The following is a 20,893-nucleotide window of genomic DNA, read 5'->3' on the forward strand; positions in this document are numbered from 1 at the left end:
CTAAGACTCTAACATATATATATATATATATATATATATATATATATATATATATATATATATATATATATATATATATATATATATATATATATATATATATATATATATATATATATAATAATAATAATAATAATAATTCAGTTCACTACATTGAACTAAAAAGGATACAAAACAAATGTTAATAAAATGAGGGGTGGATTTGAAGTTTTTATAAAATCAAAGAGAATTATTAATATTGCACACGTTAATGATAAATTAATATTTCAATTTTCTAATAATAGTTAATATTTAGTAGCATAACCAACCAAAACACTTGATATATGCCAACATAAACAAATCGATTTGTTGAATATCTATATACGATCCGTTGCTACTCCTCTATACAATAACAATAAAAATACTAAAATATGCTTTGTTGCTTCACCTTGATGCTATCTTCCAGTAATGCAAGTCTTGTATCAATGAAAAGGCATGTGGCTTCCCCTTCAAATACCCTCTTTTTCCTGGAAAATTTTCTAATTTTCTAAACTCAAGTAGAATTTTTTTAACTTGGAGCTTGTTTAGTCAGGTTGACCCACTTTGAATCCCTTTCTATCCATGTATACATTATCAATAAAATTTAAAATAAGATACTTTTAAACGTACAAATTGCCAACAACTTACATAAATATGAAACTTTGCTCTTAAGAAATCTACCGGATGCCAAAAGAGATGATACTTTCATTATTTTATTATAAAGTTCAAGAAATACAACAATAACACTTCCTAGGAAAATTTTAATCCTTTGCTCTACTTCGAAGCTATGTAGATATAAAAAAAAAGTATTAACCATAAACCAATGACATTTAACTCGTCTTCTATTTTGAAAACTTATAAATAGGTGGAAGAAAGCCTTTACCAGTTGCATAAAGGGAGATGTAAGTAAGACCCATGAAATGAAGAGAAAAAACATTAGAAAGAACCACAACATGCAACATAAATCAATACTCATGCTCACAAAACTTTGTATCCGTCCAAAGCCAAACCACAAAATTAAGCTTTTGGTTCCTTCTTTTTGAAATTTTGTTGTTAAACACAAACACACATAGTAAACACATCCTCAATACACAGTTTAAAATAAAAACTTATACTTGAATAAAGGTACAAGACAAACAATTAGCATAATTTGATATGAAATTTAATGAAACCATATACACGGTCATGTCTAAAAGAAATAATAGGCATTGGAATAACCCCATCCTTTTTTTCATAAATTTATGTTATTCTATAAATAACTACTCTAACTTTGTTGACATGTTAAAAAAACTATTTTATTGAGTTTGAGAAAAAGTAATCAACATGTATAGCAAATGGTTCCATCATTCAAGAGATTGGTAAAGTGAATGTATTTGAAAAACAGGTCAAGGTTGTGTTTATTACTCTGGCTCCCAATTACTCTAACGATAAATGTGTTAAAAAGCATATATTTTTCCATAATTAAATAATAATCCATGAAAATGTAGAAAAACAAAATTATCTTATACTTTCTTCTTGTGCCAAAATAAAATAATGATCGCCTAAGACATTTGCAATTTTTACCAAGAGCCCCTCACACATTTGGTTAATGTATTGGATCTTAGTAAATAGTGATTTAACCAACTCATGCTCTTTTGAAAAATCTAATTCAAAAAAGCCAATACAAATTAATATATGCAATGTAAGATATGAGTGATCTTATATGTGGATACAATTACATATAAACTGGAGGCCACCATATCATAACCGGAACCGAGTTCAGCTTCAATAGATCATGCATAAGCCATATACAGGTAATTAGTATTATTTAAAATATCTAAAACTAAAACTTGATATATAAAACCAATTGAACATAGAATTTCCCATATTGACAAAAATTTGCTCAAATATTTCTTAATTTATAGATTTTTAAACCTGAGAAGGTATATTACAAATGATGCAGTTCAATTTTGTTATATCATAAGAGGTTGAGGAAAAATGATGCAATTCATATCAGATAGATGCAATGACTAAACAAACCTTACCATTCAGCCACAACCTCTTTTCCCATCTTCCATCTTTTCCTTTTCCCTCTTCAATCTTTTTGGCAACTTCTATATGTTGGAATTGGAGTAACATACTCTGTATTCATTACAAAAAAAATTGTTTTAGATAAATCACCACAAAACAATAATATCAAATAATGTATTCTCCATAAAAATGCAATTAATACAAAGGTACCAAAGAAAATTAAATCTATAGAGTTATTGAGCAAATGGTTGCACATGGGATGGAATTGATTGTATTCATCCCGTTACTAGGAAAAAAGATTAAGCAAAAAAGGCATTCATATAGGTCCAAATTTATAAACTTGAGTCTAGATATTTTCAAAACATTTTATTTGTAATTGTAATATTTTGAAAGAAAAGTCTGAAAACATAAAACTCAAATTTCCATTTCACTGAAGACATATGCCCTTCTCTGCTCCAAATAAATACATTTGTGAGTAATTACATCAAACACCTTATGTGCATGCGAATAAAAATCAAAATATGAATGTTAAAATAAGTTTGTTTCAGGCTAGAAGTCAAATAATAAAAAAAATGGCCAGGTAGAAAGCTTACATAGACCAATCTGGGACAAGGTAAGACTTTTACCTTACATACTGGGTGGGGATATCTAATTCAAGTTCAAGTATTGTACCTGAATTGGCAAAATAACAATCGAAATCTTGATTGGTTAGAGTTGAAATCTTACACGAATAGACAATCTTGCAAATAATGAAAGAAAAACAACTCCTGTTAGTCGAAAATTGTGTTATTAAAATATGCTTGTTCAAGTTAAGAGCATGAATTTTTCTAACACGCATAATATTAATAAAGTGATAGAAAATGAAAGAATATTTTGATTTATAATCTCATAAACCAATATCTTGATAGTTTCCTTTCATCCTAATCTAATAGATTTTCACATACCTGTTCGTGAACCATGGTCAATAGCTCCATCAGAACATTTTTTTCCAGATTTTTCCTTGGTCTGAAGTTTACAAAGAATAATAAGATAGCAAAAGTGTACATGGGGTCGGCTACTAACCTTCATAGAGAAGGATTGTAGTAGAAACGAAAAGAAACTAAAAATACAAAATTGCAAATGAGGAAAATCAAAAGTAAAAAAAAAAACAAAACAAAAACGTTAGTAATCAAGAGAAAAAAGATAAAATGTATAAGAAAATGAAGGAAATTTACTTACCTGTTCAACTCTAACTCTAGGTCTTCATTTCAAGATGAAAAATATAAACGTTTTGAATGAATGGCACATCATATCTTTTTGTACGTGTTCGTTGAGGTTTCTGGCATTGGCCTGATGTGGTTGTCTAATAGGAAAAAAAAAAGAAATGAAAAACAAAGAGAGGGAAGAACTGAGATGGATGGCATACAAAAAATAAGTACAAAATCTGAAATCCAACCTTTTGCAGAGAGAAAGATATGAACGCCAACTTTTTTATTTTTTGAAGCCAAATTCAATTAAGCGATCTACTCTAATACTAAAGGTTCCTGCCTCGTTTGTACTTTGAGTGGTGATGTTAGCAGGGGCTTGTTGGCTGTGGGTCGTGATGGCTTTAGTCGAAGCTGTAAATGATGGTGGCAGTGCTCGACGCATAGTGGTGGTCGTCGTGGTAGACAGAGTTTGTGGACGGTAGCAATTGGCATGGTGTGCGTGTGCGTTTGTGAGTGGTGGTGTAAGCGGGGCTAGCAAAGGATGCTGGTGACAAACCTTAAAATTGAGGGTTACTAAGATACAAAGAAGTGAGAGCATTCTTCACACCTTAGAATTGAGAAATATGAGAGAATGGCTAAGTTGATAGGAGTAGGGTTTCTTATTTAGAGAGAAAGAAGAAGCCTGGAAGGCAAACATATTGAGGAGTGGGACCAAAATCAGCGGCCAATGGTGGTTAAAAAGAGAGGAGAATTTCATGATTGAAATCCGAAAATACGGGGTTTTGAATAATTTGATGAGTCTCTGTTTTGAATGATTTGAATAATTTGGTGAGTCTCTGTTTTGAATGAATCTCTAATATTCTATGCACAAAATTGGGGAATTTGTTTGTTGACTTTTTCAATGGTTGCGTCAGTAAGTTCTGATTTTCAGGAATGCATAAACTGGTTGTAAATGTTGTATTAAAAGATGTACCTCTTAAAATTCAGCAAAACATTCTAAATGGTTATTAAGGGATATATATATATATATATATATATATATATATATATATATATATATATATATATATATATATATATATATATATATATATATATATATATATATATATATATATATATAGAGAGAGAGAGAGAGAGAGAGAGAGAGAAAGTAAAATTAGTTACCTATACGATATTACATGTCATTGCATAAAATCTTGATTTGGATTGTTTATTTAGCATTGCAATAGCTCTAAAAAAAGTAAGCATTATTGATTTCTTAGAATCTATAGAAAAAATAACAGTTACAGAATACTAAATAATAAACTTCTTACTTTTCGATATGTGTTGGGATATCATAGTCTTCAAATGTCTTCATACCTTGACATGAATCCAAAATGTAGCATGCATGTGTACAAGGGCAGACTACAAATAATATGTAGTGAAACCTAGTAAAGTTTAAACATGTCAGCAAAAATTATTGACAAACAAATAAGGCGTATAGCATTTTCTAAAATATCATACCCTTGCAAATATGGTGCTAGAAAAATATCTTTATGTTGATGAAAGTTCATTGCATCAACTAACTCATTTACAACAACGTTTGTTCCGAGTTCCTCATCGGTTCCACATTGCAAGGCCGTGATTTTTTGCGGGTTTATGAAGGCACATTTATTATCGTGTTGAAACATTGAATGTAGCATCCTGAAAAAAAAAATGTATATATTATAAAGGTAAACTACTATGAAATATTAGTTATTTAAATGTTAACATACTCACATCTGAAAGCAAAAAATAGAATCGACATCGAGTTACTTATTCGTCATAAGCTCTTTAATCACGGCCGAATAGATTACAACGTCAGTCCTCCCAGCTCCAAAGATCTCTAGCTCACTTCTAACATGAATTGGATATTCAATGTTGCAGCTCATAAAAGTTTTATACAATAACTTGATCTTTGGCCTACCATTTAGTTCTTTTGGCATCACAAATTGTGATATTTTCTTTGTAAGGGGCAAACTGCTGGTCTCCTCGTACTTTCTTTTTTTTTGGTGTATCTACATTAAAAAACCATTTGATCAACTAAAAGTTTTAAGGCCTAACAATAAGTTTAAGCTACTACCTTATCACTAGGATTATGAGAAGTATTAACCTGTGTTGATGATGGTGTCGGTGTCGGTGTCGATGTCGGTGTTGGTATTGTCGTCGATGTGTGGGGAGGTCATTGATCTTTTTGCACATTTGGAGTGGGCTAGGAAGTTTAGAAATGGTTACATATTGAATTCATTATATATGACTATAATATTAAAAAATAAAGGAAATTTGTATTTTACCTTAACTAGAGTAATTGGATTTCGTGGCCATTGTGTAAAACCATACAATGCATTCCCCAAATTACATGTTTCTTCAGTCGACATAGGAAGAGGGAACAACTTATAACCGTCATAAATCTTTCATACAGATACCTTCACATGATGCTCTTTGAGCGGTATCCCATGTAACATCCCATTCTCTTATGGGTAGACTTTCCCTTCGGCAACGATATGATGTTGTGTATCTGATGGTAGCAACAACTAACACTCAATGGGAGCCTACACACACACACACACACACACACACATATATATATATATATATATATATATATATATATATATATATATATATATATATATATACCATGTACTTAATTAGTTTGTTAATGCGTGTTTAAATATATTCTATATGAAGAAACAATGTATACCTTTTATATTATCTAATGCATCCATCATTGTAGATACAACACTAGGTTTCTTCAATTTTGGGCTTCTAACTTTTATCTCCTCGTTCCTACGAGTATCATCATGTTGCATCATGCCATGATTCACACTAGTAGCCACCATTGAGTCGACCATGTCTCCAACAGTATCTACCACCTTAGCCATCATATCAAGCACCATATCAGTCATCAGCTTATCATATAACTTCTCATATAACTTATTAAACAATCTCTCCTCTAGCCTCATCACCAAATCTTCCAAATCTGGTAACTCTTGTTGTTTCTTATTTCTATGGTTAATCCTTGATTCTTTTAGAGTGACATTATAACCCACTGCCCTCGTGCGACTTGGGTGCTCTTTTCCTAAAACCGTTTCCATCAAATCAACTATGGGTTTATCTTTTTGTTGGAATAGTGTCTAAGGCTGCAACTATATTTGGCAAGTATTTGACCCGATTGAGCATGGTCCTTTTGGGTTGCCTTCACCATAGCAACTTGATAGGATGATTTATAATAAGAGAAGAAATATTATTAATGTATTATGAAAATAATATAAGGAATAATAATATTATTATTTGATTAAAAAAAAATCATAAATTAATTAGGAATTAATTTGGTGACTTAAAGAGATTAATTAAATAAAGGGGCATAAACTGTCAATTGTATGATAGTTGTATTTTGAGCTATGATTCCATATGGATAAGGTGTGGAAGATTTTAGAGTTTGGAAGAGCCTAGAAATTGTCCAAGACTTATCAATAAGGAGATTGGATTGCTTAGGGCCTAAGTTATCCAATTAGGGTTTAAGGGTGAAACCCTAGGAAGCTCACTAGTATATATAAACCCCTAGGGGTGAGGAAATCGGCACCTCTTGGTATTAGAGTTACCCTGGCCGACTTTTCTCTCCCTCCTCTCTCTTTCATATCACCCTCTTGCTAGTTGGTGTTTGTAAGCCATTAGAGGAGTGACAATTGTGACTCTAAGCTCCAAGGACAAGAAGATTCAAGCAAGTAATCAAAGGTAATGTTTTAGATCTGTTTTCATTAGATCTATCAATCAAAGTCTTGGATACATTGAATGTTTAAATAGAGAAACCTAGATCCAAGCATTAGGATTTGTATGTGCACATAGGAATGTTCTTATGGCTCAAACCCATCAGTGGTATCAGAGCCTTGATTGGTTTCTATTAAATTGATGCATTGGTTGCTTGATTGTTGATTGAAAAATTCGATTTTTGTCCATCTGCCTGATGAACTCGGCGAGTCCAGTGTGGTACTCGGCGAGTCCGAGCGTCAAATGGAGCTATTTTCGGGATTTCTTGTTGTTTATCTTATGGAAACTTGCATTTATCTTTATGGGTCAATATAAATCCGATTTTAACATATATTTGAGTATATCCTTGACCTAACAAAAGATACTTACCAATTAATTGAATAATAATTTCCTTATGTGATAATTAATTGATTATTTTAATTAAATTGGTGAATTGTTTTGCAAGAAACATTTAAATAAATCAAATATGGATAATTATGAGATTAAATGGTTAATTTAAATTATTTGTTATTTGATCCCTTGTGTTTTGAAAAGGTTTAAAACAAACCCTCAAGTTTTGAAATTTAGTTTTGCGATTAAAAGTTTAATTTGGACAACTTAAATTACAAACCCTAGAATTTTACAAGTTTAAAATTCAAGCCTATACTAATATAATATTACAAGAATAATCTATATATATATATATATATATATATATATATATATATATATATATATATATATATATATATATAGAGAGAGAGAGAGAGTCAAGATCAAATAAGAAGGAAATTTTTTGTAGGAAGGTAAGAAGTTTTTTTTCTACATAGTTTTTTCGCTAACAAACAAAATGGATCATTAGATGATTCATTTGTAAGATGATTCACAAGAAAGAATTCTCAAAAAAACATCTCGATGATTCATTTATACAACGATTTTGTTATTACTCACTAAAATTATCATAAAAATGAATTTTTTCTTAATTTACTTAAAAATGAATCATAAAGATGTTTTTTGGGAATTTTTTCTTATGAATCATCTTACAAATGAATCATCTAGTGATTCATTTATTTTGTTCGTTAAAAAAAATATGTAGAAAAAAACTTCTTACCTTCCTACCAAAAAAAATTTCTTATCGGATCTATATATATATATATATATATATATATATATATATATATATATATATATATATATATATATATGTTTGATTAAAATGCTAGTCTTACCGTTAGTAGGCCCCATTCACGAAGTCGGTCTATAAGGTGGGTATAAGGTTGCGGCCTATAAAATGGCGCTTAATGGGTGTAAACTCACACCCACCGCTTGCTTGACCGGTGGAAGGTCGTTAGCCGAACGGGTAGGATAGGACAACTTTATCTCCTCATTAAAAGTATAATGTTAAATACAAAGTAACTACATGTTTTTCAAATTCCCAATCCTAGTTACTTTAGGAAAAGTGAATTGATGCAATCCCATGAAATTACACTTTGCACCCTTGTTAAGAAGTTAGTGGAGCGTGTGTGGTTTACCGGAACACTAATTGGTTCTAAGCAAAGGTGACAAAGGCTGATTCATTGTTTATCATAGTTCGGTGGAGCATGTGTGGTTTACCGACACTTTGAATAGGTGATTGTTACAATGAAGGCACCGTGTAGATCCTCGGCATCCCAGTCCCAAACGAGATGGGCATATCGAGATTTAAACATGCCATTGAAAAGTTCAATGAATCTCATCGAAACCCAGGAATTCTCAATACATTTAGAACTTAAGGTCATGTTTTCATGGTGGAGAATTCGTGAATCGTCATTCACTTACCTTCAAATTGTTTGCATGTTGGATTACGGCATCCCTTTTCTAATGTGTAAATAATGTTGTTGGATCCTAGCCCTAATTTTTCATATTGGGTGATAATTAGGGATTCAATTCTAATCAGACTTTGTTCTTTCTATTTGTAGATGTCGAACGCGAACAACGCTGCTGCTAGCTCATTCACGCTAATGAGCCTTTGCCAAAAGGTGACTTTTGATAGAATGAACTTTAGCGAATGGATGAGATACATTCGCACGATTGCTCGCTACAAGGACAAGGAGTATGTCCTTGATGAGAAGCTCGAGAAGATCAATCCAGAAATCGCTACTCCGACTGAAATGACTGCTTTTGAGACTCATGAATGTGATGCAACGAAGGTTCATTGCATCATGATAGCCACAATGAATGCCGAATTCCAATAGTCCTACGAGGACATGTATCCTTACGAGATGCACCAAGACTTATTGGAGAGATACCATCAAAACGCGAGGCAGGAACGTTACGAGATCTTCACTAACATGATCACCACTAAAATGGGACATGGAGATTCTCTAACTGTACACTTGCAAAAGATGCAAAGGTATGTCGATCGTCTTCGCAAGTTGAATGTCGACTTTGGGGAGGATTTGGCTATCGACATGGTACTTCATTCTTTGCCTCCGTGTTACAACCAATTTAGGATGACCTACCACATGAACGAGGAAGAGGTCACCCTAAGCAAACTACAAGGTCTCCTAAGGGTTGCTGAGATCAACCTCAAGGATAAGTTTGTTGCGCCAACTCCCAATCCACCCGCTGCTCCTGTTTTGGCTATTGGGCAAGGAAGAGGAATGAAGAGGAAGGCTCAGTCAAAGAGCCACCGCAAGGTAAAGTCCCAAGATGGTTCCTCTTCTAGTGGGACCAAAGTTGATCCTGCTAAACCCAACACTAACCCAAAGGAGGCAGAGTGCCACCATTGCCACAAAATAGGGCATTGGAAGAGAAGCTTCCCAGAATACCGGCAAGCCATCAAGGAAGGAAAGAATGAAGCCGTCTTTCGCAGGTATTTATACAATTAAATCTAATGATTCATCTCATGCTATTTCTTGGGTTCTTGATACCGGGTGTGGTTACCACATTTGTTCTGAATTGCAGGGACGAAGAAGAAATAGGGATGTGGAGCGTGAAAGAATAAATCTAATCATGGGGAACAGAAGATCGTCGCCTGTGACCAAGACTGGAGTGTATTCTTTAGTGCTTAGTAATGGATTAAGTTTAGATTTTAATAATTGTTGCTACTCGCCAGATATGGCAAGAAACATCATTTCGTTTCATGGTTTGTTTAGACAAGGATTTAGATTTTCTTTCAATAATGAGAATGGTTCGATTTATGCTTATCTAAATGGTGTCTTATATTTTGAAGCAATACCATGTTATGGAATTTATGAAACTGTTATGATTGTAGATAACCTAGGAAATGATGTTTTATACATGGATTCTTCCAATGGTATGGATAAAGCATGTTTGTGGCATTGTCGTCTTGGACATGTGAACAAGAAGCGCATAGCCCAACTCCAAAAGGATGGAGTGTTGGAGTCATTCGACCTTAGGGAAGATGACACATGTGAGTCTTGTTTACTTGGAAAGATGACTAAGTCACCCTTCACTGGTTCTTGTGAGAGGGGTGAGGGTTTGTTGGATCTCATACATACCGATGTATGTGGACTCTTTAGATCCGCCACAAAGGATGTGAACCGCTTTTATGTGACTTTTACTGATGATTATAGTGGATATGGGTATATTTACTTAATCAAGAAAAACTCATAAACGTTTGAAAAGTTCAAAGAATTCATACATGAAGTGGAGAATCAACTGAGCAAGAAAATCAAGATGCTTCGATCCGATCGAGGAGGAGAGTACCTAAGTCTTGAATTTCATGACTATCTCAAAGAATGCGGAATCATTTCACAATTGACGCCACCTAGGACACTGCAGTTGAATGATGTGGCAGAAAGGCGTAATCGAACCTTGTTGGATATTGTTCGTTCTATGATGAGTCGTGCTTCACTACCTATCTCATTCTGGGGGTATGCCTTAGAGACTGCCGCTCATATCCTTAATCGAGTCCCTACAAAGAAGGTTGCCAAAACACCTCACGAGACGTGGACAGGGAAAGCTACCTCGTTGGCACATATCAAGGTTTGGGGTTGCAAGGATTTCGTAAGACGACATACTCACGACAACCTCGAACCTCATAGTGAGCGATGTATTTTCATCAGCTACCCGCAGAAATCCTTTGGATATCTCTTCTATAGACTGAATGACAATGTAGTCTTCGTTGCAAGGAAAGGGGTTTTCTGAGAGCAAGAACTCATAAGCCAAGGAGATAGTGGGAGGAAGATCGAGCTTGAAGAGATTCAAGAGTCAAGTGATGAGGGAACCTCTACCGCTGGCGCTCAACCCGAGGAGGAAACTCCGGTTGAACCAATTGACAAGTCCTTACCTCTAAGACGTTCTGAAAGAGTTAGAGTTCAACCCTAGTTATATGGTTTTCATATTAATACCGAAGGGGACACGTATATTAGTGATGGCACACTAATAAATTTAGACGAACCTAATAGCTATAAGGAAGCCATGGCAGGCCCAGAGTCTGCGAAATGGAAAGAGGTGATGGACAGCGAGATTCAATCCATGTATGATAACCAAGTTTGGAATTTGGTTGATAATGTGCCCGGACGTAAGACCGTTGGGTGCAAATGGATCTTCAAGATGGATGATGCTAGCCATTGCTGCATTTCATGATTATGAGATATGACAGATGGATGTCAAGACCGCTTTCCTTAATGGGAAGTTGGCTGAGGATGTTTAAATGGCTTAGCCAAAGGGTTTTGTCGATACGAAGCATCCGAATAGAGTGCGTAAGCTTGAGAAGTCCATTTATGGGCTTAAGCAAGCGTCTCACAGATGGAATCTTTGCTTCGATGAGAAATTCAAAGAGTTTGGATTTGTACGAAGCGAAGATGAATCATGTGTATATGTCAAAGCCAGTAGGAGTATAGTTAGCTTCCTCGTTTTGTATGTCAATGACATACTACTTATAGGAAACGACGTCCCGACACTGCAGGAGGTTAAGTCCTGGCTCGGGAAGTGTTTCGCTATGAAGGACCTCGGAGAGGCTTCTTATATTTTGGGAATAAGAATAGTGAGAGAAAGAAGTAAGAGACTAGCTACTTAGATAAAGTACTAAAATGTTTTAGTATGGAAAATTCGAAGAAGGGATAATTACCGATACAAAGTAATGCCAAGTTAAGTAAGACTCAAAGTCCGAGTACTGAAGCCGAGATAGCATAAATGATTCGAGTAACATACGCTTTCGCAGTTGGCTCAATCATGTATGCTATGACTTGTACTCGCCCTGATGTAGCCTTTGCTTTGAGCATGGTCAATTGATATCAAGGGAACCCTGGCAGAGCCCATTGGATTGCGGTCAAGAATATACTTAACTACCTTCGGAGGACGAAGGAATGGTTTTTAGTCCTCGGGGGGAGTGATGACTTAAAGGAGCGAGGGTATAGTGACGCCAGCTTCCAGACTGACAGGGACAACTACCGTTCGCAGTCGGTCTGGGTCTTTACCCTTAATGGAGGAGCAGTAACTTGGAAAAGTTCCAAGCAGGAAACCGTAGCTGATTCAACGTGCGAATCAGAGTACATTGCAGCGAGCAAAGCGTCGAAGGAGGAAATACGGTTGAATAACTTCATTGGTGATCTTGGAGTTGTGCCTGCCATAAAGGAGCCTATGGAAATTTTATGTGATAATGAAGGAGCGGTTGCCTTGACTAAGGAACCGAGGGATCATGGTAGATCTCGTCACATCGACATAAAATATCACTTTATTAGACATTGAGTAGAAGAAAGACACCTCGTGGTTAAGAGGATATCATCGGAAGATAACCCAGTAGATCCGCTTACGAAGGGACTGAGTATGGTTAAGCATTTGCAGTATGCTAGGAGCATTGGGCTGAAGGATGATGTTAGTTTAGATTAGATAGTTTTAGAACCTTGTAATAGATAAATGTAATTGACATTTGATGATTAAATAAAGGAGTATTATTTATGAGTAAAGTTATTGTCATATGTTAATTGCTTAACTATTGTTTCACTTTGCATGTTTTCACTTCCTGAATAATTGAGTTATTAAGAATAATTGAATTATTCAAAAGGTCCACAATCGTTCATAAGTTGGAAGTAGGTATGAATGAAGATTGTCATGAATTGGTATGTAGATTGTTTAAATGGTATTAGACATAGCAAAGGTTTGCTGCAACGTTCATGAGTGCTTATGAACAAGTTTTGAGCATTGGAACAAACCCGAACTTGCTGGAATCACTTTAAGGTATATATATATATATATATATATATATATATATATATATATATATATATATTGTAAGTGATCACAAGATGATAATATCATATGGTCTTAAAACCTAGATATATGGTTTGTTATTTATTAATTGATTGTACATTGATGATGCGAAACCGCATCAGTAAATTGATGTTATAAAACGCATTGTTGGGTATAATTGATTAGTGAATAAGTAAATCCATATAAGTCGAAGTTTATCTGTTACTTTTATCCTAAGAGGGTAAAAGCGATATCTTGGCCGCTTGATGATTTGATTTGACTTATGTGTCGGGCCCGGTCAGAACTAAATTGATGTGTTTGATTAAGTTCTATGTCGAATAAATCTGAGATCGAGAAACTAAACATTGGACAATGATTGTGTCTACGTGATGTCTGAACAGAGGACTATACGATCCTTTATCTAAAGGACATGACTGATAAGATCAGAGTTTGACAGCGTCTTTGAGAGCTACGATTGTTAATCGGATTATGCTTGTATGTATAGTTACTAGACTTATCCAAGTGGGAGACTGTTGGAATAGTGTCTAAGGCTGAAACTATATTTGGCAAGTATTTGACCCGATTGAGCATGGTCCTTTTGGGTTGCCTTCACCATAGCAACTTGATAGGATGATTTATAATAAGAGAAGAAATATTATTAATATATTATGAGAATAATATAAGGAATAATAATATTATTATTTGATTAATATAAGTCATAAATTAATTAGGAATTAATTTGGTGACTTAAAGAGATTAATTAAATAAAGGGGCATAAACTGTCAATTGTATGATAGTTGTATTTTGAGCTATGATTCCATATAGATAAGGGGTGGACCATTTTAGGGTTTGGAAGAGCCTAGAAATCGTCCAAGGCTTATCAATAAGGAGATTGGATTACTTAGGGCCTAAGATATCCAATTAGGGTTTAACGGTGAAACCCTAGGAAGCTCACTAGTATATATATAGACCCTTAGGGGTGAGGAAATCGGCACCTCTTGGTATTAGAGTTACCCTGGCCGAATTTTCTCTCCCTCCTCTCTCTTTCATATCATCCTCTTGCTAGTTGGTGTTTGTAAGCCATTAGAGGAGTGATAATTGTGACTCTAAGCTCCAAGGACAAGAAGATTCAAGCAAGTAATCAAAGGTAATGTTTCAGATCTGTTTTCATTAGATCTATCAATCAAAGTCTTGGATACATTGCATGTTTAATTAGAGAAACCTAGATCCAAGCATTAGGGTTTGTATGTGCACATAAGAATGTTCTTATGGCTCAAACCCATCACTTTTGATATCTGTACATGCAAACAAAAGGATTTTATTAAAACATACTTATTAAATAAATGGTATATAGAGATGAACAAAAAAAATACACTTACAAACTCATCCGCTAAGTGCTCGCTCTCAGGCGCTACAATGTAATCCCCTGAGGGAGTGCGTTTCATCCTAGCATAGATAAAATCTCTTGGCTGCTCGCTTGATACATGGTGTACTTTTATTTTCGCACCTAACTCGATATCTTTATCCCACCGAGCTTTGTTCCCACAATACCCCTATGGGCCTAAGTGAGCTGGATTTTTGTTCTTCTTCACAGTCTCTTTCCCTTTTTTCCTTTTTTCCTTCACACATATAAATGCAATTAGAATATGTATTGTATAAAGTATCATAAATAGGTACTAAAGCCTAAAAAACCTGGAATTCTTGAGTAGATTTTAGCTTAACAAAATCTTCCCATGCTTCTTTGGTTAGGTACGGGTAAAAACTTGATGCATCAAGACCATTGTCCATGAAATCAGTAACAAGCGTCGACGTGTAGGCCCTCCATGACTTATTGCATACTTGAAGTGTTTGTTTTTTGGGATCATCATTTGGTATATTCCAATAATTTGGTTTTTTTAAATAAAGTATAGTAACTATTAGTAAAAATTATTAATTAAAGAACATTTAGCAAGTAATAAATATCATACATTAATGTCCAACCACAAGTCGTGGAGCTATGACTTAGATACTTTATCCCAACTCTCTTTAAGGATAGAAATTCTACTTGTGACTCCACAATAACTTGCAAACTTAGGTTGATAATCTCCAATACCTCGATTATGTTTATCGAAATCAACATGCATTGCTGCTAATTTTTCTTTAGTCTTTTCCCTTATCAATGTGATGCTTCTCTTACTCATTTCTATATTTTCCATTGTTGGATGGGTAGGTTACTGTAGAACTCGGTTTCAATGCAACTATCATGTTAGTTTATTAACAAATTGTTTAAATTCATCCCAACAGTTCAACAAAAAATTGGTCAAAACCGTTCTAGTCAAACCGGAATACCCGGTATATATTAAAATATTATTAAATTTTGTACTAAGAGAAAATGCATGGACACCAACGTTTTGATTATGTAGGTCCACACTTTGCTTTTTAAAACTTCTTAACACTCCCATCCCTTTATAAAACTGTCATACACTCCTAAATTTTCTTTTCTGGTGGGATGTGGCATATGGGAATATGAATTGTGATGCAACCTAAACATATAAAAACAATCATAATTCTTCTCCCATATTCTAATATTCAATACAGTCTAGTACATTTTTTTATTCTTTCTATTATCTTTATTTTTTTTCAAATAAAATCTACATAATGACATTTATTGTTACTTATTTTTATTGCAGACTGTTCTAGGATGCCATATTTCATCTTTTCTCCACTTTATGATGCTTATCGTGGATTAGATAAACAAAAACTATTTATATTATTGAACAAAAGTTTAAGAAAAAATCACATGCAACTTATTAGAACACAGAGATGAATTGGATCGACCTTTTGTACAATTGGGTATTTAGTTGTTTACTAATAGTATAAAGAAGAGTGAAGATGGTAGCGGGTCACGTAGTAAAATTAGAACAAACTGTTAAAAAACGTCGGCCGAAAGAAACATACCTGGTGGTCAACGACTGTGAATTAGGTGGCAGAGGTTTGACTGGTGGTCGCCGGTTATGGAGAGTTTATGGCCAACTGACGTCTAATTTTGACCGATGGTCACTAGCGATAAAGGAAGAGTTGATAGTAGTCGCCGGTGATGAAGAATTGCTAGTGTCGCCGTCTTTGTTGGCGAAAGATGCTGCAACGTGGAGAGGGTAAAAACGATAATTCTTGGAGGAGGATACTTACGATCTAATTTAGGGTACAGTGGGTAATTTTTGGATGGGGATTTTAAATACTTTGGGTAAATTAATTGCCCTGTTCCAATAAACGATCGGCCCATTTTTTTTCTTAATTATTTTTCTAATATATGTCATCGGAGTTGGTACTTTTTTAACAAATTACCTTTTGATTTTGTTTTTCTAATACACTCCCCATTACATACCCATGATATATATATATATATATATATATATATATATATATATATATATATATATATATATATATATATATATATATATATATATATATATATATATTAATCGATTACAATAATTTTGAATTTTAACTAGTTTATTTGAAAATTTTGAAAGATTTTAACTATATTCTAGTTATATAACATACATAATGAATTCTATAATATTAAATAATAAATAACAAAAGCAATATATTAAAAAAAAGAAAATATTAAATTGTTTACAATATTAACTGAAATACATTATAATTAAATAAAATAAAACAAAGTCAATAAACACAAATATCTTCTCTAGTAGATGTTCTTATAACTAAGATGTCATTTTTTGTTTATGCAAACAAACAAAAAATAGTAAGTATATAATGTCATAATCTATTTCGTTTCAAATGACAATCAAGTTGTTTTGTTGTTATGGTTTTTTAAATTAAATAAATGACATTATACCTTTTCCTCTTCTTAGATTCAACATAAACTCCTTCGTTGTGGTCTTACCTTAAATAAGCACTATCATTGATAATGACATCTGAAGATGTGATGCCGATAGAAAATGGAGGTAGCTCGTCAAATTGGATGTATTCTTCCTCGTCCTCAACATTTTTAACACCAAGTATACGTCGTTTACCTTGTAGGACGATGTGCCATCTAAAATTCTTTGGGTCCTCAACATAAAATACCTGATTAACTTGATTGGCTAGAATAAATGGTTTAGATGTTTAGCCATCAATGGAAGGGTCAACAAGTGTGAAACCATCTTCGTCAACTTTAACACCTCCTTTATTCTTGACCCACTTACACTTGAAGAGCGGTACTATAGTTCATGAATCATATTTTAATTCCCAAATTTCTTGAATGACACCATAATATGAATCTTTGGCTATTATAGCTCGTGCCTCATGATTCACATTAGAGTATCCAATCAAGGTTGCTATTAACGTCACACCACTATTTTGTTGTGTACTCTTTCTATCTTGTTTTTCAGTGTAAAATGTATATTCGTTAATGTCGTAGCTCTGGTAAGTGGACATAGCATTCCGCGGACCATATGCTAATAATTGAACCAAAGGATCAAGAGTTTCTCTATCTAACTTTTCTTTCACCTTTTCCTTCAACCATGCTGGAAATGTTCTGATTTGCTCCTTAACATACCATTTTTCAGACCTTTGTTTCTTTCTAGACCGTAACTTTGACATGTGCTCATTTATGTATGGAGCAACGACTATTATGTGTTGTAACACCGTAAAATGTGCTAGGTGGAATTCATCACGATTAGGCACGATCACTTTCAATCCAACTACACCTATACCTTGAAGTCTACCTTCATGTCTTGATTGTGGCATCCGAATAGCGGGAACAACTTTCAGATAGTTTATACAAAATTCAATCACCTCTTCTGAAGCATATCCTTTAACAATACTGCCTTCTGGTCGATGTCGATTTCTTACATACCCTTTTAAGAAACCCATGTATCTCTCAAATGGGTACATATATCTCACATATACTCGACCACAAACCTTTATTTCTCTTACAATATGAGATACAAGGTGAACCATGACATCAAAAAATGAAGGTGGAAAGTACATTTCAAGTTGGCATAAAGTGATGATAATATCGCGTTGCCATGAATCTAACACTTGGGGATCAATAAAATTTGAATGAATCATGTTAAAAAACAAGCATAAATTTGTAATTGCGTATCGGACGTCGTCTGGTAGTATTCCACGGATTGCAATGGGAATCATATGTGTGATTAGAACATGAAAATCAAGCGACTTCATACCCATTAATTTAAGGTCTTTCATTGACACCAACCTACTGATGTTTGAAGAATAGCCAGATGGAACTTTCACACCATGCAAACATTTACAAAATTTTGTTTTCTCATCTTTAGACAAAGTATGAAAAGCTGGTGGTAAATACATGCGCTTTCCTTCTTTTTCAACGTGTACAAGTTGTGGTCGTATTCCCATTATCACCATGTCCCTTCGAGCGTTGACCCCATCCTTTGATTTCTTATAAATGTCCAAAAACAATGCTATCAAGGCATCACAAACATTCTTCTCGATATGCATAACATCAAGACAATGTCGTACCTCTAACTTTTCCCAATATGGTAATTCCCAAAAGATAGACCGCTTTTTCCAATTACATGGATGCTTATTGATATTGTGTTTTCCAAACTGAATATCTAAATTCTGAACTCGGGAAAATGTAGTTTTTCCATCCATTGGGTCAGGCATATCTCGCTTTTCAGTTTTACCATCAAACAAATCTCCCTTCTTACGATAAACATGGGTCTTTAGAATAAATCGTCGATGGCCCATATATACATGTTTCTTGCATTCTCCCACCCATAAAAATATTGTTTCTTTTTCAGAAACTGGACAAGCCTTCTTTCCTTTTGTACTGTATCCAGACAAATTTGCGTAAGCTGGAAAATCACTTATAGTGCAAAATATCATGGTGTGTAGTTGAAAATACTCCTTCTCAAATGCATCATACACTCTAACACCAAAATTCCATAATAATTTCATTTCCTCAATTAATGGAGCCAAAAACACATCAATGTCATTACCAGGTTGTTTTGGACCTTGAATTAGTAATGACATCATGATGTATTTTCTTTTCATGCATAACCAAGGTGGAAGATTATAAATGCATAGAAGTACTGGCCATGTGCTATGACTGCTACTCATGTTTCCGAACGGATTGATTCCATCTGAACTAAGTCCAAACCGAATATTTCTAATCTCACCACCAAATTCTTTAAATTCAGAATCAATATTCTCTCATTGAGGAGAATCAGCCACATATCTTAATTTTCCGTCTACCGTACGCTTATCAGCATGCCAATGTAACAATTTCGCATCGTCAGCGTTTGCAAATAATCGTTTCAATCTTGGTATGACTAGCAAATACCATAACACTTTTGCAGGGGTGTCGTTCTTTTTCACATCACTGTTTACTTTTGTTTGTTTCTGTTTCATATATCTTGACGCCCCACAAGTGATACATTCATGTAGATTAGCATGCTCATTTCTATATAACATACAATCATTTGGACATGCATGTATTCTTTCGACTTCTAAATCTATTGGACATAATAGTTTTTTGGCTTGGTATAATGAAAGAGGCAACTCATTATTTTCAGGGAGCATGTCATGTAGAAGCTCTAGCAAGTCCGTGAAACTTTTATCACTCCAACCATTGCTTGCTTTTAAATTAAACAATTTTAGCACGGCGGAAATTTTGGTAAATTCAGTATAACCAAGATACAATGGTTTTTCAGCATCCTCAAACATTTGTTGAAATTTTTCATAATTTTTATCTGGAATATTATCTTCGATATCATGCAGCATGTCATCTACTTTATCAGAATTTTCATTTTGTAGATCATCAATATCATCACCATTATTTTCAGTATCAACCATGTTACGATCAACAAATAATTCACCATGTCATGTCCAACGTGTATATCCATTCATAAATCCATAGCATATCAGATGTTCTTGTAGTATGTTTAATTCCCTAAACTTTTTGTAGTTATGACACTTTTTACAAGGACACCAAATGTGAGTATCTCCTTCTTTCACCCGATGATCATCAGCAACTTTAAGAAAAAAATTCAAGCAATCTAAATATTCATCGCTAGCACGGTGCAAGTCATACATCCAAGTTTCACGGTCCATCTATAAATTGTAAAATCAATATTTAGTAAATACATATACATGAGATGAATATAGATGGTGCAGGTAGACACACTTAAACCACTTTTTGAATAAGTTATCTAGGGAATAAATATTAACATATCGACTATATTTAAGAAAAAGTTGGCCATATTTCACATTAACATGTTGATAATTAATGAAAAAATCAACAAAAGTGAATATGCATATTTAACCTTAGGTATATAACCATCATAAACTAACTGAGTTTTATTTCCCATTATCTTGTTTTCTTAGCTTAATATAATTTTTCAAACGCCCATGATTTTAAAATCTATAAGTTTTGTAGATTGTTTTTTATTACTTTTAATTGGATACATCTTTTAAGAATATAATATATTTTCCAACATTAGAAGCCAACACCAATTTTCCATCGTTTAATAATTTCAATTTGAAAACTTGAGCTATCTCTAAATATTATTAGAAGAGAACATTTAATTCACCAATAAAGCAATCATGACCATTGATTGCATTTTAATCCTATGTTTTCCACCATTAGATTAGATTGCTGATATCATCTTCTTGAAATAAAATTCAAACACAATTACATTTAATTATACAATCTTTAATAATTATAGAATCTTTAAATT

At 33.7% G+C, this 20,893-nt stretch overlaps 1 protein-coding gene and 2 long non-coding RNA genes across 8 annotated transcripts; all 3 read right to left on the reverse strand.

Moving 5' to 3' along the window:
• Positions 1-251: 251 nt before the first annotated feature.
• LOC145030921 (uncharacterized) lies at positions 252-3,977 on the reverse strand. 6 transcript variants are annotated; one of them, XR_013676737.1, is made up of 6 exons: positions 3,464-3,977; positions 3,247-3,370; positions 2,973-3,127; positions 2,655-2,700; positions 2,038-2,139; positions 252-594 (listed from the first exon to the last, which is right to left on the reverse strand). It is a non-coding gene; the product is annotated as an uncharacterized LOC145030921 (long non-coding RNA). The 6 variants fall into 6 exon arrangements; XR_013676735.1 differs by having other exon boundaries at positions 2,043-2,139; positions 3,464-3,974; XR_013676736.1 differs by lacking the exon at positions 252-594 and adding an exon at positions 603-1,780.
• A 10,415-nt stretch (positions 3,978-14,392) lies between these two features.
• Positions 14,393-15,518, reverse strand: LOC145028855 (uncharacterized). The gene is made up of 3 exons (XR_013676218.1): positions 14,877-15,518; positions 14,564-14,803; positions 14,393-14,479 (listed from the first exon to the last, which is right to left on the reverse strand). It is a non-coding gene; the product is annotated as an uncharacterized LOC145028855 (long non-coding RNA).
• A 1,878-nt stretch (positions 15,519-17,396) lies between these two features.
• On the reverse strand, positions 17,397-19,274 carry LOC145029678 (uncharacterized). The gene has a single exon (XM_078978171.1). The coding sequence runs from the start codon at positions 19,272-19,274 to the stop codon at positions 17,397-17,399; it is 1,878 nt and encodes a 625-aa protein (XP_078834297.1).
• Between the last annotated feature and the right edge of the window lie 1,619 nt (positions 19,275-20,893).

The sequence above is a fragment of the Lactuca saligna genome, chromosome 2 (assembly GCF_052625555.1).
Source record: "Lactuca saligna cultivar CGN05327 chromosome 2, ASM5262555v1, whole genome shotgun sequence".
Taxonomy (NCBI): Eukaryota; Viridiplantae; Streptophyta; class Magnoliopsida; order Asterales; family Asteraceae; genus Lactuca; species Lactuca saligna.

Coding starts and splice junctions, on each gene's coding strand:
- LOC145029678 (XM_078978171.1), bottom strand. CDS start 19,274: ATGAGTAGCAGTCATAGCACATGGCCAGTACTTCTATGCATTTATAAT.